The sequence below is a fragment of the Tyto alba genome, unplaced genomic scaffold, assembly GCF_018691265.1.
Source record: "Tyto alba isolate M040663 unplaced genomic scaffold, T.alba_DEE_v4.0 Super-Scaffold_22, whole genome shotgun sequence".
In the NCBI taxonomy this organism is placed as follows: domain Eukaryota; kingdom Metazoa; phylum Chordata; class Aves; order Strigiformes; family Tytonidae; genus Tyto; species Tyto alba.
Window position 1 is genome coordinate 17,755,119 of NW_024881296.1, and position 26,573 is coordinate 17,781,691.

Consider the following 26,573-nt stretch of genomic DNA (forward strand, 5'->3'; position numbering starts at 1 on the left):
CACTATGCCAAATGCCTTGTAACCTGTATTGTAGCAAGAACTTGGCTGATAGTCACAAGAAAACTCTCAGCTTTGCCCTCAAACCGCTGGAGAGCAGTCTTGCAACTTCTGGAAATAATTACTCATGTTTTACCACACTCCTATACTTTATCACCTCTGTATGTATAATCTCTTTCCATTCTGTGCCCAGAATTAAGAGCAAGATGAACTCATTAGCAAATTGACAGGAGCAAGACAACTGGGACAAACTAGATAAGGCAGGAGTAGGAGAATGAAACACGGTATCTAACAGAGAGAGACAAATGGCAAGATGACTTGGATGAGAGAAAAGGAGATCAATACAACTTTGCAACTAAGCATTACTGCTCCATGCAGTCTAACAGGCAGAAGATAACAGCTTGCAGAGGGCTGACAGTCTGCCACACCTCTAACTGGCCTCTCCATACCTTAGGACACAGATATACCATCATCTTATCCCTTCTCAGGCCACTCTAGTCTGATTGAGCACATGCAATGAATCTTCCTCAAGCAATGAAGAGCTCTTCAATTCTAGCAGGAATAAGAAAAGGCTTTCTTGCCAAGCACTTTTCTAGAGTTCTAGTTGCACCTTAATACGAGAATAAGCTTGTGCTTCCTCAGATGTAAGCTTCTGCCTCAATACAGAACACCTCAGCCACTTGTTTCATGCTGGGGAAAATGACCTGCAACAAAGGACTAACAACTTCATTTGTAAACTAAAAGAAAACCCTCAACTTCACCACTGATAGGCCAGAACCTTTGGCTTCCCTGTTCCTAACCTGGTTTATTCTGCCTGTTTTCTTCAGTTTGCATCTGAGATAGAGTACTGCAAATGTCAACAGGGTACTATTGACTCTACAGACAAGGTAAGCAGGCTCAGATGATCTGAAGCTCAGAAAGATCAGCATGTTAAATAAGTCCCCTGAGCCACACTGTGTTGTCTGAGTGGTTTTTTGGCGTTTTTTTTTGTTTGGGCTTTTTGTCTTTCAAGCTACACTTCCAGCACAAAATGCATCAAACAGAAGAGAGGCAGCATCAGGGAGTCAGTTTATCCTAGTCCCAGCTCTGCCACCACCAGGAACAATAAGCCTTGCATTGCTTATCTATTTCTTCTGTTAAGAACTCATTAATGCAAAAATACAGAAGGGCAGCATCTGGACCTATTCTCAAGTTTTAAAGATTGAGAGCCAAGCACATTTACCCTGTGGGCCATAAGACAGTAAGCAGATGGGGTCAAATCTCACTCTTCTGCTCATGGGCAGAGCATAGCAATCATCCCTCACTTCTGAGAGTCTTGCGATTCTGTAAAAATGAGTCTCTTGAAGACAAAGATTTGATCTGTTGTGGCAGTACAATAGGGTGCCTGAAAGACTGTCCTACCAGTATTTGAAGAAATTTTTTCAACCAATGCTTCAAAATTGAAGTGGTATTGATGCTAAGTTTTAGAAGACTCATCTGTCACACCAAGGCTGCTTTTTCCAACCCAGATGACTGAGAAGCGTTCACAGAAGTATCACCACAAAAACTACATACCTGTCTTTGCCATGAAGTTTCAGCTGTTCCTGTGGACGGCCAACATCATACGCACGACCTTCGTGTAGCAAGCAAGCAGCACTGCCAGCTGGGCAGTTGGTGGTCTCTCCACTTGAACTTCCTGTTATAGGATATGGAAAGTAGAATATAGGATTCAGTTTCTAGGCTGTGCTCTACACAAGAAGTATCTTGCCGTTTTATCTGTGGGCTCACTTTCTATTCATTACTTTACCCTCTTTTAAAAAAATCTTTAGAACAGGTTCAATTAAAATGTGAAACCGACAAGACAAAACCTGAAGTGCTTCTGATAGTTCACACTGCCCTGGTTTGGGACTTCAAATTCATCCTTCTGCCAAAGTAACCTCAGTTAGTTACCAGTTGTTATCACAGCTGCTGGACTCATAGGGCTTTGAGAGCTTCTAGAAGTATGCCAAGTATGGGAGGGTTTTTCCACCATTTTGAAAATGATGCCAAGTAACGGGCAACCCCTCCTCACAGGGAAGGGTTTTTTCCCTCTCCTTTGTTTCTTATAAGCTATCTTATTCAAAGCTGTCAGCAAAAAGTTTCAGACTGGTGGGATTTTTAAAAGAACAGACCTGCCACTAAAACTAGAAGTATTAAACCCTTAACAGAGACACAAAATACCTATTTAATGGCAGAGTGAAAAACACAGTGGAAGTATACAGCTAAACTAGCCTTTTCAGCAAGTTTCAAATGAGTGGTTGTGCTGGTTTCATTCCTTACATATATAGCTCCCAAATGGCATGAAAGTGCTAGCTATGCATCATTACTTACCCAAGCACTTAAATATTATTTTAGATGCATCTCAGGACATTCACTTGGAACTAAGCAACAGCCTGAATTGGAGCCCAAAGTAATACATTTAGAGCACATGAAGTGCTATGAACCATCTTGGTCCTATTTGGCAGCAAAAAGAAGCAGCTACAAGACAAGCTAAGCTCTTCCACTAAGCCTGCTTTAAGAAAACTTTTCTAACAGTACTTGCCCATTCAGAAGGGGCATATCTCTGAACACTTCAATAGTTGGAGAGTAAGACTTGGCTTCACAGAAAGAAGACTTCAAATCATCAAAACTAGCTTGAAACAACAGTACAAGTCCTAAAATACTGATCTTTGGTCATAAGACAACCTCAGCTGAGGCACTGGAAAAGAACAACACTACTAGAAATTTATACACCAACAGGTGACACAAGCAAGCATTCATACCTAAGTCCCTGCAGACGTTTATGAACAAGGAATCATCATCAGAATCATCCACCAAATAGTGTCCTGAAACTTGGATGAGAGGATTCAAGTCATGTTTCTTCAAATGTTCATCAAACACATAGCAAGGGACCTAGAACAACAACAAAAAATTACATGCAACCCGTGCTACACAAGTAGGGATAAGTTATGAACTGGCATATATAAAGCCAAGTTAGTATGTGGAAAAGATATTTAATTCTGGAAACTCAAATACTTAAAGCTTGACATGCTGAGTAAAATGAGGCATCCAAAATTAGACTGTTCTGCTCTAGTTTTTAGAAGAGTTTTACTATAAACAGCCATACAGATCACAAAAATGTTTGAAGAGTTATTTAAAATTCTCAGCTCCACTAACTTCAACAGATACTTTATATGTCTATAAAGAAGCTAGATTTAAGGAGGTTGTTGGGATTTATCTGGGGTGGGGGCAGGTGGTTAGAGTGAAATTGCCAGATGTGTAAAAAGTAACTTCTGCATGGCAGTACATAGATTACCTCTTTCACAGGTTTAAACAAGTCTTTCTTGCAAGCCACAAAGGTCCTCCATTCAAAATAGTGTACACACTCTGTCGCTGTTACAAATTCAGGGGTACCCTATTTAAAGGGGAAAAAATAATTCTTTGAAAAAACAGACCAGTTTTATTTTACATTTGTAGACAGCAAGAAGATCATTCAAGAGATTTAAGAAAAACAGAATACAGCATGTCACAGAACAAGAGCATACAATTTCTTAACAGCAAGTTTGTTATTTAACAGCTTTGTTGGTAAACTCAGGAAGATGCAGGGTGCCAAATCCTTCTCAGTCTGCATATGCAGCAATTCTCAAATTAACATGTGCCAGTCCTAATATGCAGTAATTGCACTACATTTTTTAGAAGTGCTCACTATGCCAATTGATACTGGCAGGTACACCAGTCACATCCAGTTACTAGACAGGAAAACACCAATACAAATGTATATAGATAGGTGAACAGCAAGGCAATGCATGGCTTATCAGCTCCCTGTCTTTTATCCTACCAAAGACAAGTGATCAGCAATCTCTTCTGCTACACAGAAAGAATAACTGATCTCAGCTACTTATTTGTATAGGCTCACGTTATGCACATTTATATCTCTTTCAAGATGGGGGCTCTACACTCAACTGAATGTCTCGTTAGAGAAAGACAAGAATCAGATTTTTCCATTCTCCCTCCATCACCTCAGCTACAAGCACTTTAGCATATTTAAACCGAATCTCTCCTCATTTAACCCTGCCATAAAAGATTTGGAAACAAGTTGTTCCAGAGACCATTACAAAATCCTTTCACTAGGTCACATGAAAAAGAGGTGTTAGAACTACGCTAACTAGAAGTTTGAATATCATTATGATCTGGTGTTACAGCTGGAGTTGAGCAATAATTTTTAATTCAGTTTAAAGAGTCATCTGCTGAAACAGAACAGGAACTATTTAAATCTCTGCTGTACTGGCACTTAGTTTGAATTGGCTAGATTTCCAAGAGGGGGTGCACAACAGCATCATCAGTGCCAATAGCAGCACTAAAAAGCACTTATCTCTGATATGCAAATATGTAAACTGATCAGAGTCTGTACAGAACACCAGTTAAGCGTGTGGAAGGCGTAACTCCAACAGCACGTGGAGGTGAACTGCATACACACATGCACCTAGGAACTTTTTAAGAATCTCCATTCACACTTCAAGCAGATTCTCACAAACAACTACTCCCCTTGAAGCCGAACTGGACACGTGAGCAGTTAGTTCAATGATGGGCAGACAAAACTTAACACTTACTGTTGTCAGCTACACTGACCCATAACAGAGGTCAGTCATTTTCTTCAATGCTGTTCTATTAAACAGCTATGTTAGGTCCACAGTTTAGGCACAGCCAACATTTAGACAATGGCTCTCATTGTTACAGCACCCTGTACATTGTTGACTCATTCCTTCATATTACACTATTAAAGTACTACAGTGCAAACCCCGTAAAAACATTAAAGACCCAGAAGAGCCCATGATCAGAGCTAAGGTGCAGATGGCAATTATTTTATATTGGGCACTGAATTTTTAATGCCACAGTAGATCATGACCTTAACTTGGTACTAAAAACCTAACTGGCTCTTCCTTAAGTTATGAAGCTCAGTAAGTAGTATATCCATAAGTACAGCAAGTCTCCTTAAGAAGCAAGTTAGAAGTATGTGCCATCTCCACTGAAGGTAAGAACACATTTAGACTTACCAGTGTTTTCCCACACAGGAAGTTAAAGTTGCTTTGAATTCGGTGCTGACTGCCTTGCTGAAAGCACTTCTGCTTAGTGTTGAGTTCCAGAAGAGTTTCAGAAATGTTTTGCAAGCCTACATCACCTAGGGTTTAAAAAAAAAAAAAAAAAAAAAAAAAAAAAAAAAAAAAAGAGGCTTTATCATAATACTGCGCCTTCACAGAAGCTCAACAGACAGGCTCTAATTTCAAGCACTGAGCAGCACCTGTCCACTTGAAGACAGTCTTTGAATAGAGTACAACTGAAGACCTTCCTTGTGGTTCTTGTGATTTGGAAGACTAGATCCAAGTCAAGGTGGTGTCTGACATCTCTAATCACACTTCTACTTTCTCAAAGATTTTTAGCAAACATTTTGAATCTAAACAAGCCCACCAGCAGGTGCTGCTACAAACTAGTCATTGCCTTAGGTACAAGGACTAAAGGACTCCATCAGAAAACTGTTACCAACTAGTTTCAAGTACTACAATTCACTCCTTCCTCCCACAGGCTTCTATTTATCAGCTTCTCATCCTTTATGAGATTCATACAAATAGACTCTCTCTCATATTGTGCTGATGCTATCACAGAAGCATAGAATGGTTTGGCTTGGAAAGGACCTTTAATGGACACCTAGTCCAACCCCCCTGCAGTGAGTAGAAACATCTTCCACTAGATCAGGTTGCTTAGAGCCCTACCCAACCCGACCTTGAATGTCGCCAGGGAGGGGGCATTCACCACCTCTCTGGGCAACCCGTTCCAGTGCCTCACCACCTTCATCATAACAAATTTCTTCCTTACATCTAGTCTGAATCTACGTTCCTTTAGTTTAATACCATTAATCCTTGTCCTACCACTACAGGCACCACTAAAAAGTCTGTCCCCATCTTTCTTACAAGCCTCCTTCAAGTAATGAAATGGCACAGTAAGGTGTCCCTGAAGCCTTTTCTTCTCCATGCTGAAGAACCACACCTCTCTCAGCCTGTCCTCATATGGGAGGTCCTCCAGCCCCTGATTGGTTTTGTGGCTTCCTCCGGACCCAGTCCAACAGGTCCATGTCTTTCCTATGCTGAAGGCCCCAGAGCTGGACACAGCACTGCAAGAGGGGTCCCACAAGAGCAGAGTAGAGAGGGAGCAATCACCTCCCTCAACCTGCTGGTCACACTTCTCTTGGCATGGCCCAGGATACAGTTGGCTTTCTGGCCTGCGTGGGCATATTGCCAGCTCTACTTAATCTTAAATCTACTTAATGAAGAGCCCACTGGTACAGTTTTGTACCTAGGCCAAACATTGTTTCATCTTAAAAACAGACTTGCTGGAACTTTGCCCAGCCTGTTATCTCCTCACTCAAAGCAAGCAAAACTACATTACTCCCAAGCAATATAGCCTTGAGAGCAAAAGGAGCAGAAGTAAGCAAATTGGGCAGGAAGAAGGTACAAGAACCTCATAAACATTCTGTTGAACTGCAGCAGAGAGAAGGCAACTATAGCCACCAAACTCACAGGTAAAGGTGAAACAGTGGTAATCAGGATGGAAACTTGATGCTAATCCACACAGCATCCCCTCAGTAGCTCAGGGCTCCTATTCATGCTGCATATGCTCACACTAACTGTGTTATAGGAAGGCACATTAAGATGCTCATACCTAAGCAGCCACTCATAGCATCCCCTGTATAACCAGGGCAACAAGTATTACAGACCATTCAGTAACCCTCTGCCTTCTCAAGGGAAGGCAAGAGCAGAGACATGTCAGCACAGAAGAGCAGCAGCACAGACTAAAGCTGCATGTGCACACACGTGTGCAGGGTATGTGCCAGGACGAGAACCTGCAACAGCGAAGCATGTCACCACCACTGCAGCTCAGTGACACCTTCCAGGCACCTGGAGACTGTCAGCGGTTACTGCCTTTTACATTCCTGACACTCTTGTTATCAAAAGGCTATCTTCAGGTTTTAAGACTTCCAGCACTGATGCTGGCAAAGGTGCCATGCAATTCTCAAACTGAAGAGCTATACACTACTTTGAGAGTAAGAGTGCTACTTATCACATCATTGCTCAGAAGATGCTGGCAAAGTGTCCTCTTTTCTTCCCTAGATTAGCAGAAGGAAGCCAACGCAACTTTCTAGGCAAGAGCTCTGTATAGTAACAATATGCACACATGATTAAAAACTCTCCAGTTATAAATGTATACAGTTATAAGCCCCAACTCAGCACCGAACTTATGGCAGCACCATCTGTGGACTTACCTCAATGCTCTGTAAGCATTAGTTTTCTCTCAACTCTAATTGCACTAAAAGCACTTGTGAGCTGACTCCCAACATCACATTCAGTTAAAGTGATATTCAAAAAAAAAAAAAAAAAAAATCAAGTTAAGCCAGTACATCTTGTTTACTACAGGCCAATGTGTATGCTCCCTTCCCCCTTGCATGCTTAGAACTAGTTTGGGAACTTGGCAGAAGTTTTAGCAAGAATCTCTTCAGTGGCACATGACTCGTCCCATCCCTGCTCACAGAGCAAACAGTCTCACGAAACACCCCCTCATGCCATCAGCTTCTCATGAGCTTCCTTCCACAGCACCAGTTCTGCAACCACCTTTACTGTACCGTCATATTCCCCCTTCAGTGATCACTCACTCGCATTTCTTCATGACTTTAAGAGGGGTGTTCCTTCCACAAAGTAACACACTACACATCAGCTAGTACAGCTCACAAAAATTAGTTGATACTTCATATTACACAGTTGTGCTAAATCAGCATCAAAGGCACTGTCCACAACACCTTTTGCTCATTGACCCCATCTGTTCAGCTGCTTGGAAGGAGAAAGACAATCATGGAAGACATCAAATCAGTTGTCCAGAAGGGGGTAATTTAGGTGGCGGCTATCATTTCATATCTAGTCCTTCTTCTGCAGCTGGACAAAGTGCCCATTTCATCACTCAGTTTAACAAATAATTACAGTAATACTTCTGCTTTTAATTTTAGTAGTAGTTCAGCTAAATGGCACACGAGTCACTAGGTATCACACTCAGTTAACTAAGTACCACATCACTTTTATCCTCACTGACATTCAAGAACTAAGCATTTGCCTACACCTTGAAAACTTCTAAGGTCAATCAATGAAGCTGAAGAGATTTTTCTAGGAGAGGCCTTTGGGGTCTCAGTGCCAACCCTGGTACGTCACACTGACACACAGTTAATGTTAGCCACAAGGCTTCCCTTGGATACAGACTGACTCCTGTCACAGAGCATACGGCCTCACCACCTAACAAAGCTGGGAGCAACAAACAGAACCAATCCTACAGCTGTCACCCCTGGCATAGCTGATATTTAAAAACAAAACTATTGTTTTCAGTGAAATTTTTTTTCTGAAAGAATGAAGAAGAGATCTGATTAAGCCCATATTTGAAGAAAGCTTATAACTCAAAGTTTATCAGCTGCCAAATTGCCCTTCTTTCCCCAAATCAATGCCCTTCGGCTACATTCAGCTTTAGCATACAAGTAATGTCATATCAGCTGGATTGTTTGAAGACAAGTATGAGGCTTAGCTGTTTTAGGTAACTGGAATCTACACTGGGAGTCTACACCTGCCTAGACCCAGATCAGAGATTCTTCCTTTCTCATTAAGAATATTTTTTTGTTTTGTTTGGGGTTTTTTTTTTGGTTTTTGTTTTCGTTTTTTTTTTAAACAGGCATGAAGCTTGATAACCCATTAGCATGATCCCATCTCAGTGTGATGGCACTGAAGCTCCAATACAACAAGAGGCAATACGATGAAGCATGGCAGGCATCACTAATAAGCCTCAGACTAACCATGAACAAAAACAAAATTTAGACAATTTGACCTATAAACCAAAGCAAAATTCAATGTCGATGTTAACTGCACTGCCTTGATTTTTTAATTTATTGCTGGGTGGTCAAAAATATATCTTACCTTAACAGGATTTCTGGCTTAACCCTTAAGAGTCAGTTCAAATAGACTTTGTAAAACCAAGTTATGACCGTTGCCAAATCCTCTTCCACCCAGCAGTAGTCAGGAAATAAGACACTCAAGGTTTGCATACAGCAGAATATTTGATACTGCTCACAGTCATCATCTAGCTCTGTTTTCCCTTCCTCTTTCCACAAGAAGCCTAGAACAAAACCTGCGCAAGCCTCTAGGTCTCACACTTCCCTGGGGAGAACAGGCTTTCTCCTCAAGCTCACTCCACCTGCCACATTCCAGTCTCACTCAAAAAATTATCTTAAAACAGATGCCCAGCTGCTGCTTCCTTTTCTAATCCACAAACAGAAGCCTTAACACAGATGAGTTGAGACCCACATCAGCAGGAAACAAAATTCTTAATGTATTTCATTCCTAAAATGTACAACAGCAGCATCAAGTGGTCTGAGATGTCACACTCCTCAGAGTAGAGAACACCATGACATACAACTGCAGTTTGAACTCGAATGCAATCTATCCAGTCATCACAGAAAATTCTGGAGCTTGAATATACTACACTTCATAAAAGAAACAATGAAGCCATGAATTGAGCTGTACTGTTGTTCATGCACCTAGTAATTTTATAAGCCTGGGTCACAACACTAGCAGTTTGTTTGAAAAGCACTGATTGACCACAGCCTGAAACCAAAGTATCTCTACAGTTAATGGAGAGGGGTGGGGAGAATGAAGGCTGACTAGCTGCTGTGCGTCTGCATATAGGCGAGAATCTTCCTCCTCACCATCTTTCGGCAGTTCAAGCTCAAATACTTTTACTGAAGACTCATAGCTTCTCATAAGAGATATCTGCCAATGGAAGGCAAGACTAACAAGCTTTTTAAATTCAGACTTCAGATCTACAGGTACTAAGAGTCAGTCTGAAGAGATACGACTCTTCAGAAAGCTATTGATTTATTCTGTAAGAAGTAACAGTTAACTATCAGAAAACCTCTTCATCAATATTCCTGTATTATTGTTTCATTAGCTGAAGCACAGAAGCAACCTTGAAAGCAACAAGCATCCATGAAAATAAGCACACAAATACTGTTCAGAGCACAAGGTGTTTCTGAGTGATGAAATCATGTGCAAGCATGCAGTATAGGAATATGCCAGTTTCATATTTAGATCAGGATGCAGAAGTCCACCCCTCCTCAGAACACCAATGACACCTGTGAACTACTGAAGCAGCCACCAGACTTGACAAGTGTAACTGGAAACAAAGGACTGCATGTAATTGACTTCCTTTCTGTGTGTAACAACTTAAAGACAACATCCCAGAAGCTTAGCAATACTCCAAGATTGCATTACAGAGAGTAACCTGACTCTGAACAAAGAGCTAGATGTTACATAAGGCGAGGCTGTGGTATAGTGTAGAGCTGCAACTTACATTTTATCCCATGTTCAGTACCAAGCCTCAAACAAGGCTGTGCACAGTGCATATCCTGCCACAGGCAGAAGCACTTATTTCTACTTGAGATAGCCTTGCATAGTTTCAAGCTACATTACAGTTAACTAGACCATAAATTTCATTGTCCTGTGAGGTGATTATCTGCAATCAGATCATGTTTTCCCTCATTCTCACCAGTAAATCTACAACAGAAAAGTTTTACACTGTTCTGATAAGAAACAAAACTTTGCTAACACGTCAAAGTTGTCAATAGTTATAATCATCCATTAACAGTGACAGAACTACTTATAAGAAGACACTTATTTACTTACCTACAGACAGATAGGACCCCTTATTGATGTCATGTGCACAGACTGCACTTGATCCTCCACACTCTTCAACACCAAAACAGAAGTTTATCTTATAAAGCACATGTTTTTCTGCATCAATTGCTTCCCATGTGTAACTGAAAAGAAAAAAAAAAGCCTGTCAGTTGGTATTCATATTGTCTGCACTGCCATTCTCTAGACACCACCCCTGAAATAAACAACTTAAGCTAAAAACACCACTAACTCGAGTTTTATATTCAAGTTCTATATCCATAAATATCAGAAATAATTGTTATTGTGTCAGGGCAATGAACAAAACAGATTTCACCACTTGAGGTGTGTATATCAGGTCCATTTTCCCCGCTCTTGAACACTCATCCACCCATTCTTCCCCATCAAATCTCTGTGCAGGCCACTCTGACTAGTTGTATCACAGGTGGAGAACCTTTTTTCTCGAGAGCCTGATAAACTCCTCAAACATCTTTGACAGGCTGCACACTGCTGCACTTTGGCAGTACCAGGTAACAGTGGCAGAAGTGCTAAGTCTAAGTGGAATAGAGCAGCCAGTCTCATCCTGCCTAGCTGCAGCAGAGCCACCTAGTTGCAGGGTTAAAATTGGGGTTGAGATTCTCACAGCATTCAGACTGAAAGATGCTAATAATACCTATTAGGGCCTAACTGTACCTTTAGGTATTTTAGATAGCTATCTATCTCAATATTGAATGGACTGTTTCTGAAGGGTGATGTCAGAAGCTGGAAAGCAAGCAGAGCTACCCAAGAGAGACTCAGTGAAAGATCACACTAGCTAGCTACAGCCACATCAGAAAGTCAACTATCTAAGAACTGATAAAGGAGCATGAATCTCTGGTTAAAGACAGTGGGGAATAAATCAGAGTAACAGAGGAACAAAATTAAGTGCAGCATAGTTCAGAGGCAGAGCAAGGATTCATTTCCCTCATAGCAGGTGCCAAGACTGCAGCGAGGTGTGGCCAGCCGCAGGACACAGCACCACCCACTTTGAAGGCCCAGGCCAGCTAGTTTGGAATCAGGAGCTCTTCACAACAGCCTGGCTTAGCACTGCGCTCTGGCCAAGCTCTGTCATAAAGGCACAGCTCAGTAAACATTTGCCATTAGCTTGGCTCAGCCACACCTCTTCTGGTGCTGGCAGTAGCCTGCATCTTCTGGACAGTATTGATTTTTGCAACATAAGAGATTCCCCAGCTTCGCTCCTATCCCAAGTGGAAACTTCAGTACAATTTCATACAGTCATCACATCAGAAAACTGAGGACTTACTAGATATTTCTGTTATTTACAACTCACACAGGCTTTAATATATCTATCTGACCCATAGAAGCATTTGTCTTGATTGACAGATTAGTACCAAACCCAGCAAGGGAGCTCAACTCTACACTCTCTCAGCTATCAAGAAATTAGGCATTGACCAGAAGCTTCACCCATAAGGTCTGTTGGCCTTAATCTCTAGCTCACAGATGTTGCACCACTTGACATTATCATACCTCAGGTCCCCACACGAGGAGAACCCATTCTTTTTCCACTTCTGAAGCCAAATCCTTGGGTGAGAAAGGGGCAACAGCAGTTTAGTTACTTTATATTTTAATCTTCTGAGAACTCATCTCAAATCCAGTGCATCCCATCTCTAGCCGAAGAGCCAACAGTAAGATACCACATACTTTTCCATTTAATTACTGACTGCAGGGTTCTTGGCTTCCCTGTACTACAACAGCCTTATTAATTGCAGTCTGTTAATGGCTGGAACAAGTTAGAGACAACTACAATAGTTCTCTCTGCAAAATGAAAAAAAAAATCTTTATATCCTAATTAGATTGGGATATAAAGGCTCAAATATAATAATGTAAGACTCAAAAAATAACTTACTAGGTACTGAGTCATACCTAAAATACCAATAAAATTTCTTTTTAATCAGGTTCAAAAACTGTCTCTCAATCCTAGGCAAATACTTGCCATTATTCTTTCCTCGTAAACAGGCAGAGCTGACATTTTACAATCATACTGATTAGTGCTCTGAGATAGTTTCTTGCATTTCTGAAGTGGTTAAATACAATCCCAATGCAGGATGATGATAATTAAGCTGCAGTACAGAATAACCAAAGTTCAGGAATGGAAGAAAGCTTGACAACACACAATCACACAAAAATTTAGAACTTGACTTTACCTTCAAGGGCTCTGAAAACAGCAAGAGATTAAGACTAAAGCTGGTTTTATCTCTAGGAGAAAATGCATTTCAATCAAAATATGATTTCTTCACAATGAAGACCCAGAAATTTAGCATTTCACTGAAAAAATCCCAAGGGCTCCAGTGCTATTTTTTGACTAGTTTTGGAAGACAATGAAAAGGTAACAATATAACACTAAGGCAGGAAGATTTTGATCAAGATAGAGTGTTCTTCAGTGTGGTTTTTTTTTTTTAGAGAACTTGCAAATTAACATCTGTTCGTGAACTGAATGAGAACCTAAATCCTCCACACATCAGAATTATCATTCTGATTAAGAGTTTTGCTTTCCCAGTTCCATGTTATGAAACAGAGGAAATCAACATCTTCAAGTCAGTTCACCCACATTCCAGAAGCAAGAGAGAAACAAGATGAGTAGCTTACAGAACAGAAGCAAAGCAGTCACCAAAGCCAGGCCTTCCCTCTGCCCTTTCACAGGCCCCTGGACAGGGAAGGCTGCGCAGTCCTTCAGAACAGTCCACAGAAAGCAAATGAGAAATCACATGTTTAATCGTGTTCCAAAGCACAACTTCGGTGGCACACGAAAATTAAAATCTAATGTAGTTTCAGAATAGTATTATTTCTAAGAAAGTTCAATGGACTTTTTTTTTTTTTTTTTTCTCCAATGGGTGGGAGGAGCAGGGCAGGATTTATTCACTGGGAGTAACAGCAGGCTGGATGTAGCCTAAGCAGCTGTTCTCATCAGAGACATGCAAAACACACTTTCACAGTAAATGCAGGAATTATTTCTCTCACAAGTAAGACTCCTGGCATTAAGTCAGTGCCTGGGAATAGTTTCAAGTTGCATGTGCTCTACTTTCCAATAAAATACAAGCTGATGTCTCCACTGCATCCCATAATGGAAACAATCTGTTGGCAATCATATCACCCATCCTGACCATGGCTGAGGCACACAGACCAGCATCCTCCTCCAACTGCTCAGCACTCACCTCCACCAGCACTGATGCATCATGTAATTACCCCGTCACCAGGGTTACCTTCTTTGAAGGGCTTAAGCTATCCCCGATTCAATGCAGTTGAGCTAGTTTAAGGAGCTGTTACACCATCAGCTTTAAAAAGCAATAGCCTTGGTCATGGGCTGGGATGCTATGCACCCGCTATCCAGGGGGCTCAGTAGAGCTGCTACCTCCTGGATGACACTGTTGAAGCAGCCATTTCTGGTGCAGTTCAAGATCTGGGCTCAAACATGGCATCTGCCTTGAATAAAACTGTCAGACAGTTATTTTTGCTGAAATCAGAACATGACCCCTGCTCCCAGATAAACCCAACCGTGGACTAGCAGAGTTAGAGGTCTGAATCCCCATCAATCCTGCCCAGGGCAGGCTCTCCTCCTCCCCCTGTGCAGTTGCTGGCCTCAGTCCTGGACACAAGCCGGACCCAGGGACTGCCCTCTTGCAAAATTAACTCAGCAAAAACAACAGGTGCGTGCGCATGTGTGTGGAGATGGGATTGAGCCCAGCCAGCTCCCAGGGATTTCTGGCCTCGCACCAGCAGCGGGAGGGAGGCAGGGAGGGCGGGCCAACCCAAGCCACTGTCGAAACTAGTTGTGCAAGCAAGGTCCAAAGGAGTTACTGGGAATTACCTTCCCTGTAGGTCAGCTTTTCCAGCTACGTAGCTTTAAGAAACCGAAGTGACAACATGAAAAATAAAATTAAACTCCTTTTCAGCAAGTTGTAAGATCAAAAGAGTTCTGCATTTTTTTGACAAAGCAAAGCAGCAACTCATGGACAAAAAATAAAATGAGAAAGAGGAAAGGAATATGAGCGTTAGCAAGTCTAGTTTACCTTGTGAATACGTACCTCAGGCACTGAAGCCAGACGAGGTGCAGATGGCTAACGGCTGCCACAGCACGTGCGTCCCCCACACCAGAGACACTTTGAGGTCTGAGCACTAGTGAACCATTTCAAACGCAACAGAGCACCAGAAAGATTATTGCCACCATTATCATAACCATGCTCAAGTTTTTGGGTCTCAAACTCTTACCCAAGGGATGGTTGCTAGAAAGAAGAGTACACCCTGCTCCAAACAGCTGTAAAGTGTAATTGCAAAGAAACATGCCTTTGCTCCCAGGGGGAAAGCACTGAAGTGGCTTATTTTGCTGAAGCCAGCAGAGAGACAAGGCAACCTACAAGCAGAGTTGGAAAGCAGATCCCAATGTGATTATGCATCCACACAATTTTGTGCCCAGCAGCTCCTCAGCGATCAGAACACTTCAGAGATGAAACGAACACTTGCGGGTCTTTTTGAGCAGGTACAACCAGCATGATCCCAGGTAGACAAGCTTGGGAACAATTTCCAGGATGACCATTTCAAATTTGAAGCTGGCAGCTCAGATCCACTAGTTGCCACAAAAATCACCTATTAGATGTGGCTAACATTTTAGCACAAATATCTATGGTAAAAAAAAAAAAACTTCTATATCAAAGCAACCTCTCCTTAGAGAAAATGAGAGCTTGAATAGCACAAGGTACAAAGCCATTGCTGTGCTTTAAGAGCTTTTTAACGCCCTACTCATGCTCAGCTCTGCGCTAGCTTACCTGTCACTTTTTCTAGCCATCACACACAGTGCATGTCTTCAGGCAAGTTTTCTTGCATATGCACCATGTGTAATAGCCTTACAGTTACACCACAAGCTGTTCAGCTTTCTCCATCCAAAAGAAATTTGGTCTTTCATGCTACTACTGTAAACCACATCTACTGCATCATCTTACAGTGTAAGAAAAGGGATAGCAATTTGAAGTTCAAGTACACAAGAGCTATAGGCAGTTCATGGGCTGAGAAATCACGTTTAAGCCATTATAATGGCAGCTTCCCAGGCATGTGAAGCAACCACGCACATATGCAAATAAGTCCAGTAATGGCTTATTTATGACATCTCCCAGTTAAATATGTCAAAGCACTTAATAGAGCTGAGCAAGTTCACCTAAAGGTCACCTCTCTGTACTCAGCACATGCTTCTTCACCAAGGCTAAACTGAACACTAAAACCCAGGGTTTCCAGCAGCACACAAGAGCACAGTTCTGGTTTCACAACAAAGGCTGAAAAGACAGTGTTTGAATGAAAAAAACCTGTACATATAGTCAACTGTAGGAGTTCTGTTATTGAAAATGACAACATTAAATGTAAAGTAGGCTTGCTTGACTTACAACCCCAAAATTGGAAATTCTGCATATTAGCAATCCTGTTGAGGTACAGCAGTTTAAGGAGTTTTCCTTTCACTCAGGAGTCTAAAAGTTACAGAAGTTACGCACCAACTCCTATCCTTGCATAGCAGACAAAAATGTCACCTGTCATCAAATCATCTCTCATCCAGGGTAGATTATCAAGCAAAATAGCAGCAGAGGAGGCAGTTTGTATTTGCTGCTCTGCCATCACACTTGAAACATTTCCTGCAGTTTTTTTAGAGGGGAAGGAAAGTTTTACAGTAACTTCCCTAATGTTACACAGAAGGTGAACTCAAACTGTCAAGGCTTTCTTTTGTTTTTAAAGCAGATGGATTTAAAGAACAGTTCACAAGAATAACTCTAACTCCAGAATTTGTTTCTCCTGTGTTGTCACATGAAAGATATAAGGGGAAGAAGGAAAAACAGGGAAAGAAAACTGGCTGGTAACTTCCTATATCCAGCCAGTTCCCTGTATTCTTTCTCAGGTGCTCATATTGCAGCAAACCTGGAGACCTGGAGATACCTCTACACAGAAGATAAAAATGAGAATTCCAATTACAAGTCACACAACAGTACAGTCAGCTGTTGGAGCACACAAGAATGAAAGCGAAATCATGATGAAACCAGTCACTACAAGCCATGACATCTGACAACGTTTCAGAGAAGGAAAGCTTTTCTTTACCCAGACCCAGGTCCAAGCGTACCAGCAGTAAGGCTACACAAAAGAAGCAAAGAAAAACCACTAGCTCAAGTTTAAGTAGCCTCATGCTCTTGCAGAAAACAGTTCTGACACCTTTCACCCTCCCTGCAAGACAGCTGTCCTAACCTGGGTATCACTCTACTCTTACTTAAAGGAGAGTCAGTGCCTCTTCTAATCCTCAACATTTTCCTTCCTTGCCTACCTTTTGACATTCACACACCAGACACAGATGCTGCTGCCGCTTCACCAGCTATTAGGCCACACAAAAATCAGGACACTGTTTTCTTAACAGTTGTAAAACAAATCAAAATCTTGTCTTAAGGCATGCAAAAACAGGTTGGTCAGGGACTTGTCCTGCACACCCATGGTCTATCTTGGCTGAGACAGCCAGCAGTGCAAGTGTTTGTGTTGCTTAATGGCATCTTCCCTCATGTGGTAGCTTTTCTACAACTGCGCCCAAGATAACACTTCTCCACTGATCTCCATGGTGTCTTCCCACTTGTCAGACTGCAAGTTCTTGTTTTTTCCTCCACCCATTATAGGTTACTAGGCATAAGTCCTTCAAAGCCATTTTTCCCACCACGTCACAGCAACAAATGCATGCTTTTGCAAGCAGTCCATCTTAAAAGGAAAACTGCCAATTATATTATCTATTCACGATTTATTCTTCACTTGCCAGTAACAAGAGGAAACTAGCTTAAGCAATTTGCATCCAAAATGAGACTGTATGTCTCTCAGGGGCACTCCCAAATATTCCTCTAGTCACAGACATGCAACAAAACCAAGACAGACATTGACTGGACTTAACGCTATTCTCAAAAATAGGAACTGCCCACCAGAAGCCACATAACAGTTTCTCATGTCTGTCTCAATTCTACAATTAGGGTGGTCACCTGACAAAACCATTTTTTGCCATCCTCATGGGTTAGCCTTGCAAGCAAACCTACTTTTTCCATTTTTCATCATTTAACAGTATCATGCCCCAGATGCCGCCAGGAGGGGAGCCCATTTCCTCCAGTGACCCAACCTCTGCCCTCAGCGCTACCTTCCCTGCCTTTCACTCGTGCCTGCCCAGTGCCCTTGACTGAGATAACATACTCCTCAAAGTGCCACTGCAGGTTTTGGCTACGTAGTGAAGAAATGAAGACTAGCAAGACATTGTTGCTGGACTGAACTCATGGCTGAATTCAGAGTAGGAACGTGCCAAAACATGAAGAATAGGGCGATTTCCACATAGCAGGTCTCATTCCTCAAAGCTTTCTTAACTCACCTGTAAGTAACTTAATGGCACTTGGCAATATTCTTAGCAAAAAGAAGACTACCAAGCAATGCCCCTTCCAAGCCACTTTGAGTTTTTTCACATTAAACCAGACATAAACGAGCGGCCCCGACCACAGGCGACTCGAACATAGCAAGTCTCCCCATCTCCTTCACCTGCAGGCCTCCTGCCCCTGCCGGCAGTCACGGGATGAGGTCCCCGCAGGGGCCTTCCCCGCGCCACCGGCCCGCTGAGGCCCCTCAGTCCACGCTCTGCAGAGACCCACGCAGCCCCACGAACCGCCCCCCCCGCCAGCACCGCGGTTCGTCCGCCACTGACCACGCTCGGTGTTCTGCCTGGGAGCCCCCGCGCGCCCAGCCGCCGCCGCCGCCGCCCCCCGGCCCGACGCCCGCCGGCACGAGTGACCCGCTGGGGCCGCCCCGGGGCCGGGGCCCGCGAGCACGGGCACCGAGAGAGCCGCCCGCCTCGCCTCGCCCCGCGCTCCACCGGCTGCAGCCCTGCCCCGCGGGAAGGCCCGCTCCTCCTCACCTGCACAGGTGCCGGTAGGAGTCGCTGAGGGCCGCGGCGGCCCCGGACAGGAGGGCGAGGAGGAGCGTGGCGGCGCGGGGGCCGGGGGGAGCCATGGGCGCGGGCCGGGCCGGGCCGGGCGGACGCGGCTGCCCCGGGACGTCAGGCGGCGCCGGCGAACCAGCCGCACGTCATGTGACCGCCCCCGCCCACTCCCCCCCCCGTCACGTGACCGCCGTCACTGTGCGGGCACGGCGTTCACATGATACGACCCTGCCCCCCCACACCACCACCACCCCCCCCCCCCACGCCCTCTTTTTTCCACGCGGTTCTTTCCGCGGTTCCCTCCGCGGGGCGGAGCTGCCGCCAGCCTCAGCCGCCGCACCGGGGGCTGCCCAGGAGGGAGGGAGGCGCGAGGCCTTGTGCCGTGCCTTGGGGTGGGGGTAGGGGTGCGGAGGCTCACCCTGCCGAGTGCGCTGCGAGTGGCGCGGGGTGTTTAGGGGGGTCAGATGCGGTTTGGAAAAAAAAAAAAAAAAAAAAAAAAAAAAGTTAAACGGGGTTTTAAGTTGTTCGAAAGGTGCTGCGAGGCCTTGGGAGAGAGCAGAAGGCTGAACCCGTTAGGCATGAAGACAGAGGCGATGACAGCAGCGTGGCTGGTTGTCCCGCCAGGATTGCTGCCAACAGCGCGGAAGCTGGCGTGGGGTGGAAATTATCCCCCGTTTCAAACGGCGGGCGGGAGGGGAGGCTTGCGCAAGGCAGCGGCCTCGCCAGAGGGAAGGGGAAGAGTCACGGGCATGCCAGCTCTGCCACCTGGGCTACTGAGGAGAGCTAGCCGGAGCTTATGCAATAGGTTTTGTCCAGGGTTTAGCCAAGTTTAGCAGGGGTGCGTAAGATTGAAAAGAGGGACTTGGCATTTAATCGTGGTGAAACTGCACCTTTGAGAAGCACCTTTGGGAGTGGGAAGAGGCATAAGGGTGAGGAGAGTGAAAGAAAAATGATGTTCATTAAACAGACAGCTGTCTTATTTGTGTGAAGAAATTCCGTTCACTAATTAGGAATGCTTTCCAAAAGTCATTTACACAAAGAAAATCAAAAGGCCTACAACTGAGATAGTTTCTGTTTTTCTTGCCCCATCCCCTGGCATTTGAAGGAGTAAGACGGCACTGAAGATCGGTCTCTATGGCAGTTTAACCTGATTCCAGGCTGTTGTGATCTGTTCCGTTATTCCTCCTTTCTCTGGGTTACATATTCCACTTCCCTTCTTTTAAGTAGCATTAGGTCTTATGCAACAGGGCAGTCTGCTGGTTATAGATGCTGATCTGGCTGAGGAAAACTGACCTACTATTTTGATTGTTCCTGGGAAGTTTTCAGCCGTATCAGTTCCCTGACTTACTTGGCTCCCTGTGACTCTGCACAAACACTGACACCAGCTCAAGAAGGGGGAGAGGAAGGCATAGCTGGCGCTGCGGGGGGAGGAGGCCCCAAGTAAGATCAGCTTTAGCTACGGTGAGATTTCACCCAACCAGAGAAGCCAGAAGTTGCAGCAGAAGCCAAGCCAATGGTTCCTCACTGCCACGCGTGGCCTCAGCCCCCCCCAGTCCCCTCCACCTTCCTGCTTGCACACTATGTGCTGGTACTTGTGGAAAGCCGCTCAACTCAATTACAACTTGTTAGTCCAACAGGAAAAAAATCACCTGCCAAAAAAAAAAAAAAAGGAATAGTTTTCTGCTGACTCCAGAGTTGTAGCAGCTTAGTGACATGACGAATTCTGGTACAAGAGCAGAGGAGCAAGAGGAAGGTAAAGCAGAAGAAGGGTGGTGTTTGTTGATCTGTTCAGCTGTGGTGGCAATTTTAGCTTTTAGAGTTATATTAGCCTAACCTAATAGCAATGTCCTCAGCTGATGAAGAGAGGATGACCCTCAGTCTTTATGCTGGAAAGAGAGTTGTGACATGAAACAATAATCAATCTTTGCTCAGAATTTAAGAAAAAAAAAATCAATGAAAAGGACTGGGGAAATGCTGTTGTCCGTGACAGTTTTCTATTACTGTGGGATGGATTATTGTCAACTCTTGCTCTTTTGTTCTAGCCTTCAGTGGATTCCTTAAAGCTCCAAATTTGATTACCAATGAATCCCAGTTATCTGCTTTTACAGCTGTAACCTGTACAGTTTAAAAAAAGATAAGCTTCATGGCATGAACTCAAAGGCTCAAAAGAAGGCAAAATCAATAGGCTAAAGGAATACAAGTTTATTATTTCTGTGGTTACATTTTTTAAACTTTGTTGCTTTGCTGGCAGTACCAGCAACACTCACTCTAGACAGAGCAGTGCAAATACTTAAGACTTAGTGGTAAATTCTGTCTCTTTTTACCAAGTTGAATTAAAAATGTATTGACCAGGAAATTCACTGCTGAAAGCAGTGCAGGCAGACATGCTGTAGCTTCTGATTTTACTAGCTACCTCAGTTTCTGCAAGTAGAGCTTTATTCCTGAAATTATCTTTGTGTACTTTTAAGCATGTGAATGACTCTACCGAAGACAGCGTGACTGCTCACCTTGCTGACATTAAGAATGCATATAAAGATCTGCAGTGTCAGCGCCTGTCAGTGTATAAACAGTTAATTTCAGTTCTCTGATGAAAGCTAGTTCAAAGCTGTTTACTGACAAAAGAATAAAGAAGTTTATACAAGTTACATTCTTCATTCTGCATACTGCTTTGTATGCGTAGGCCCCTATGTTTGCACAAGGCTCAGAGACTTCAGAACAGTTTCTTTACATACAGAGAAAAGTTTGTGAACAGCTACCTGACAAGAAGGAAACAAACATCACAAAAAAAATCCCAGTTAGAAACGGAAAAAAAAAAAAAAAAACAAAAAAAACAAACAGAAATTCTACTTTCATCTGCAGTACTACTACATACACATCAACATAACAATGCATGAAAGTTGGAACACAGCAAAGATAACTTTGGGTACTATATACATTGTAAATACAAATACTTTTAAAATAAAATTGTAAAGTAAAAGTTTGCAGATTCCAATCTTGTGCAAAGGATGCATATTCTAATCCTGTGACTGTTTCCATTTCCTATATATTTTCCTTAACTTTTATAATCTAGAGAGATCCGGTGGTTCTTTCAAGATCCATTAAATTTCTCCCATGTTTAAATCTAAGTACATGCATAAAAATTGGCAGGACCTATGTGTCAGTCATTTTCATATCCTAAACTATGTTTTGCAAATAGGAATGTTTCCTTCTGATTACTGTTTATAAATAATAATTTAAATATTTACCACCCATGTTTAATGGTATTGGCATCTCAGCTAATGAGATACCATGGGACTGTTGAAATACTCTGAAATGTAATCTTACCTTTTCCTTTTCCTCAGGAGAGGCTCAACACAATGACTGCTAGTTATGTTGCAGTAAATCCTGGTATACCTGAAACTCGTGCTGAAACTTGCAAGTTATGGATGGTTTTCAGTAGGCAGGATATCATGAGTAGGTGATGAATACATAGGTCCTCTAGGAATCTTCCTTGCAGCTTGCCAGGTGTCCAGTGTCACAATGTCACACATTTCATGTTCTTCTGATTCTTGCTTCATGTGGCCAGTATCAGCTGTGCAGTACAGGCTGGCTGAGGGGCAGCTTGTTTCTACTCTTATTGTCTCAGTTCCCTTCAACATTCATCTCTGATCCCTGTCTTTTCAGTAAATAGGAACAAAAACTCTTTCAGAATCCAGAGCTGGTTTTTAGATTTGATTGGGGAAAATTCTTTCTCCAGTGAGTTTATTGCTAGCTGTCTGTAAGCTACACTGTAATAATTATTTTTATACTTTGTGAAAACTTCATAAGGCTCTCACACCCGTGCTGTTCTTCAGAAAGCACAGAGGCACTGCTCACTGAGCTGTTCTCTCATCTTTCCCTTTTTCTTGCTCACCACACCTAAACTTTGTTCTTCCTAATCTTGCACCCATTGCCACCCATTTCTGAATGCTCCTTGTTCTTTTTGCTGCTCGTTCAGTCTTTCACCATTTCTCTAATTCTTTCCACTCCTTCTCCTTCCTTTTCTGTCCTGCTTCTACTCTTCCCTGTTTCTTTCTCTCTAGCATCTTTCAAGGGCAAGCTCTTGATAAGGGTTACCTCCTGATTTGTTGTGATGAGTTATCCCGTTCTATAACAGTTTTAAATATGACCATTGAATAAAACAGTGCCTGTTGACCTTGGTTTGCAGACTTAGGTTTAGGCTTCCCAATGCAGTTAGAGAGATAATTAATGACATTTCCTAATCTATCTGATATTGTTCAGTGAAACTGTGAAAGGTTATCAACTTTGTCTAAAAGTGTTGACTTTATTTGAAATCTTTGTCTTGTTGGGAAACTCCTTATGTGCTGTACTTGGTGTATGTACTGAAAAGGGCACTGTTTTGTACTGTGGCTTAGGAGATTTGAAGATGTCCCTAGTTAAAGCTGTTCTTGAGCCATTGCCTGAGCCAGTCTATAGCAGCTTTTCTGTATTCCTGCATCTCTCTTCACATCTTTGGTCTAGCTTTTGAAGAATATGACTGTTGGCTATTTATGCTTGGGTCATAACTCAGTATTTTATAATGCTGAAGGATCTGATTCACCATCTAGGGCCTAGGTTACTTAGTGGACTTGCACCAACTAGAGCAACAACTGTAAAATATAAACCACCAGAGTAAACCAATGCTAGTCAATGAAATTTCACTAGCACATGTTTTTTTATGTCAGAGGAATATGATTTGATTTCTCTGCTAGTCCCGTTTCATTTGAAGTACCTACAAGAGATTTATCACAAACTATTTAACCTCAAAGCACCTTACCAAGGCCGTAAATTTATAGGAAAAGACTCTTTAGTGTTTTAAATCTTGTTACACAGTCCTGGGTGCTTTTACTTCAGTGTCACTCTTCATACTTTGGTCTGTTCTTCTCCCAGGAGCTTTTATTTCTGTGGTCTCTTGTTAACAGCCATCTCTGAGCTAGCCACCTGTCGCGGTCGAGACAGACAAAACTACGGTCGAGACAGACAAACTACAAGACAGATTCTTCTTTAAAGCAAGTTAACATCAAAGCCCAAAGCAAAAATCCCTCAAAAGCCCCCCTTATTGCTCTCTCCTTTGTTCCTTTATACTTTTACTTCAGGGTGTACAGACATTCTGGACTGCCTACCAACACGCCCCTTCATGTGTGTGTTCATACATCGCATGTTCACGGAAATGAACCCCGGCTCTTGCCAGGGCGGAGAAGTTAATATGCATAAGCTCATCACGCAAGCGTAGTAAGATGAAAAGTTCAAAAGTTCAGGCTCCCAAGCTTTCTAGTATCTCTATCCACCTAAAACTAGTTCCGAGTACAGGGTTATCAGTTCTTCCGATGTGTCTCTTCTTACTGGCTCAGAGTTGTTATGCTCTCTTACTGCAGTCAATAAGCTTGCTCATCTTGCAGCTCCTCTTGTTCTTGTTTGCTCTCTCAGGGGTAGTTTGGAATCCTTTCAAGGTCAAAGTCGTTCCTTCCCAGGGCCTCAGTCCAGCTGAGGTCCCCCACAGCCACCATTCTTTGGTTCTGTGACCTGTGCTGATACCACATGGGCATGCAGCGCAAACCTGCTCTTGCTGACCTCACTGTGTTCCCAGAGAGCATTCTGTCAGACAAGCAGATGTGAGTGTGGTGGTGGTGAACACAGCCCCCACTTGCAAGGTGGGCTTTGGAAATGAAAATGTCCCCAAATGTGGTTGTTATTTCAGAATTATTTTCCGACAGTTCCCTCTATCCTCCACCTGACTTACATTTGTCAGCGATCTCCCAGGCTGTTATCTGTTGTCATTAACCATGTACTCCAAAAATACCACCACCTCTTTCCAAATATGATAATCTATCATGTTTTACTCCCCAGTAACAATTTTTCCAATCACTTTTTAATTTTTGGAGATGAAGTGTTTCCCTTTCCTGCATATGGGATTTCATCTGCAACGTAATTATCTCAATGTAGGTTGCAGCTCACCACAGAAGGATGTGATAATGGGAAAAGATAACCTCCTGCTCCCTCACCTACAGTAGCTGAAAATAGTTGTGGTTCCTCTGCTATGAGAAGCGCAAGCTCGTATAAGATACGTAAAGACCACTTGCCATGGCAAAAACCTGCAGGTATCTCTTGTGGAGCTGAAGTGACTAAATGGAACTTCTTATATCTGGAAGACTTACTGCTTTATCATATTGTATTTTTATTCTGAGACAATAAGCAACTTTTCTTATTCAGGAGTTACTTCACCTAATTCATTAGTACTATTCTATGACAATAAGTTGTCGTCTGTTCCATCTTGATTGTCACAAGGTAGCTGATAAACTTCTGTTTTGCTTCATTTTTCCTGGCTCTGTGTAGTGTGACTTCTTTCCCTTGTAACTGAAGGACATTGAAATGAAAATGCCATCTTCAGCATCACACTTAAAAATTAACAAACTTAATACACAGCAGAGAAATGACCAAATAGTTTTTGTTTAAAGAATCAAGGCTCAACCTACATTTTCTTTCTTCATATTCCTCTCAGATGAAAGAAGCTATGCAAGACATTTCTTGCTTAATGCACTGTTTGTGGAGGACTAAAATACGTGGTATACTTTATTCAGCTGATTCTTCTATCACCCCGTCTTGCTAGAATATATATTCTGACCATGTATACACATTTGTTTTCATAGCCACATTCACAAATATGTTTAGGCCTATATTAAGTGTCTTCTAGATAGGCATTTTATTTCCATTACATTTGTCTGTAAAATATTTTAAGATATCTGAAGTAGAATAATAAGAAATAAGGTTACATATAAACTCATTTAGAACAAAAGTAACAATCTGTTTCTTTAATAATAGATACCATATTTCCCTGTATGTTTTATAGTCACAAGTTGCTGGAGGAGATAGGGTAGAGAAAAGTATCAATAGCAACGTATATATGAAGGCCCAGTTAAGCCATATACAGGATTAATGCCAAATAACAATATTATATAAATGGTTCAATTAAAGATGTACATTAGATTATAATAATAGTTTGCACACGTAGATCACAAGGCAAGAAAGAGACCTACAAACTGCACTGGTTTGAATCTGTAATATCCCCACCTAGGTCAGTGGAAGTAATCCAGATTTTCTTTACCTTTTTTCAGTCAGAACCTGAGTTAAATGAACAGAATACATGAAAATATGGTAGTGAGTGTTCTAAGAAATACACATCACATTGACATGGAATGACAACTGTCTTGAAGAGTTTTCTAGCATTTTCTCATGTACTGACATGAAATTTAAAGATATGATAAATGTTATCATGGGGAAGAAAATCTTACAGTTCACCCTTAACTGAAATGATTAAAAACTGTGGTGGAAAATTTACTAGTGATAAATATTGTATTTCCAGACCATTATTTCCTTAGCAGCTGAAATAAAGTAATATTAGGAAATACCATGCATGTTCTCTACCAAAATAGGATGGAAGGTTTGTGCCACACAAGAGAGAAAATAGTTTTCTCTATGTATTATTTGCCTTAGCTTTCACCTTCACAGTGTTCTAATGTGCACTTGAGCCTCAGAGCATGCACTCTGAAACAGGTGTGGAGGAGATGCTGCTTTCTGACATGCTAGCACAGATTAGTCTTTGAGGCCTTAGGTAGAACTACTCGGAGGGATTTTCTGCATCTTTTCTTCTTGCTGCTCCACACAAAGCAATGATGAGGAGGCTGACACTGTGTTTTATGATGGGCAGCGGTACTGAAATCTTGTTCAATCCTCTTGGCAATGTTTTGTTATGCTAACGCTGCAGGGGGTACATGATCTCATGAGCATGGCCAAGAGAAGAAGGTTAATGGCTGCAGTGAATCTGAGTAGACAGG

The 26,573-nt window shown here is 42.5% G+C and overlaps 1 protein-coding gene across 1 annotated transcript in view; it reads right to left on the minus strand.

Annotated features, from left to right (window-relative positions):
* IGF2R (insulin like growth factor 2 receptor) overlaps positions 1–18,889 on the minus strand; it is a 59,212-nt gene extending 40,323 nt beyond the window's left edge. The window contains exons 1-6 of the mRNA XM_042795825.1: positions 18,700–18,889; positions 10,758–10,891; positions 5,049–5,173; positions 3,311–3,409; positions 2,778–2,907; positions 1,552–1,672 (exon numbers count right to left, since the gene is read on the minus strand). Coding sequence (XP_042651759.1) covers positions 1,552–1,672; positions 2,778–2,907; positions 3,311–3,409; positions 5,049–5,173; positions 10,758–10,891; positions 18,700–18,794 — 704 coding nt within the window. The 5' untranslated portion in view covers positions 18,795–18,889. The remainder of the gene's footprint in view (positions 1–1,551; positions 1,673–2,777; positions 2,908–3,310; positions 3,410–5,048; positions 5,174–10,757; positions 10,892–18,699) is intronic.
* Positions 18,890–26,573: the final 7,684 nt, after the last annotated feature.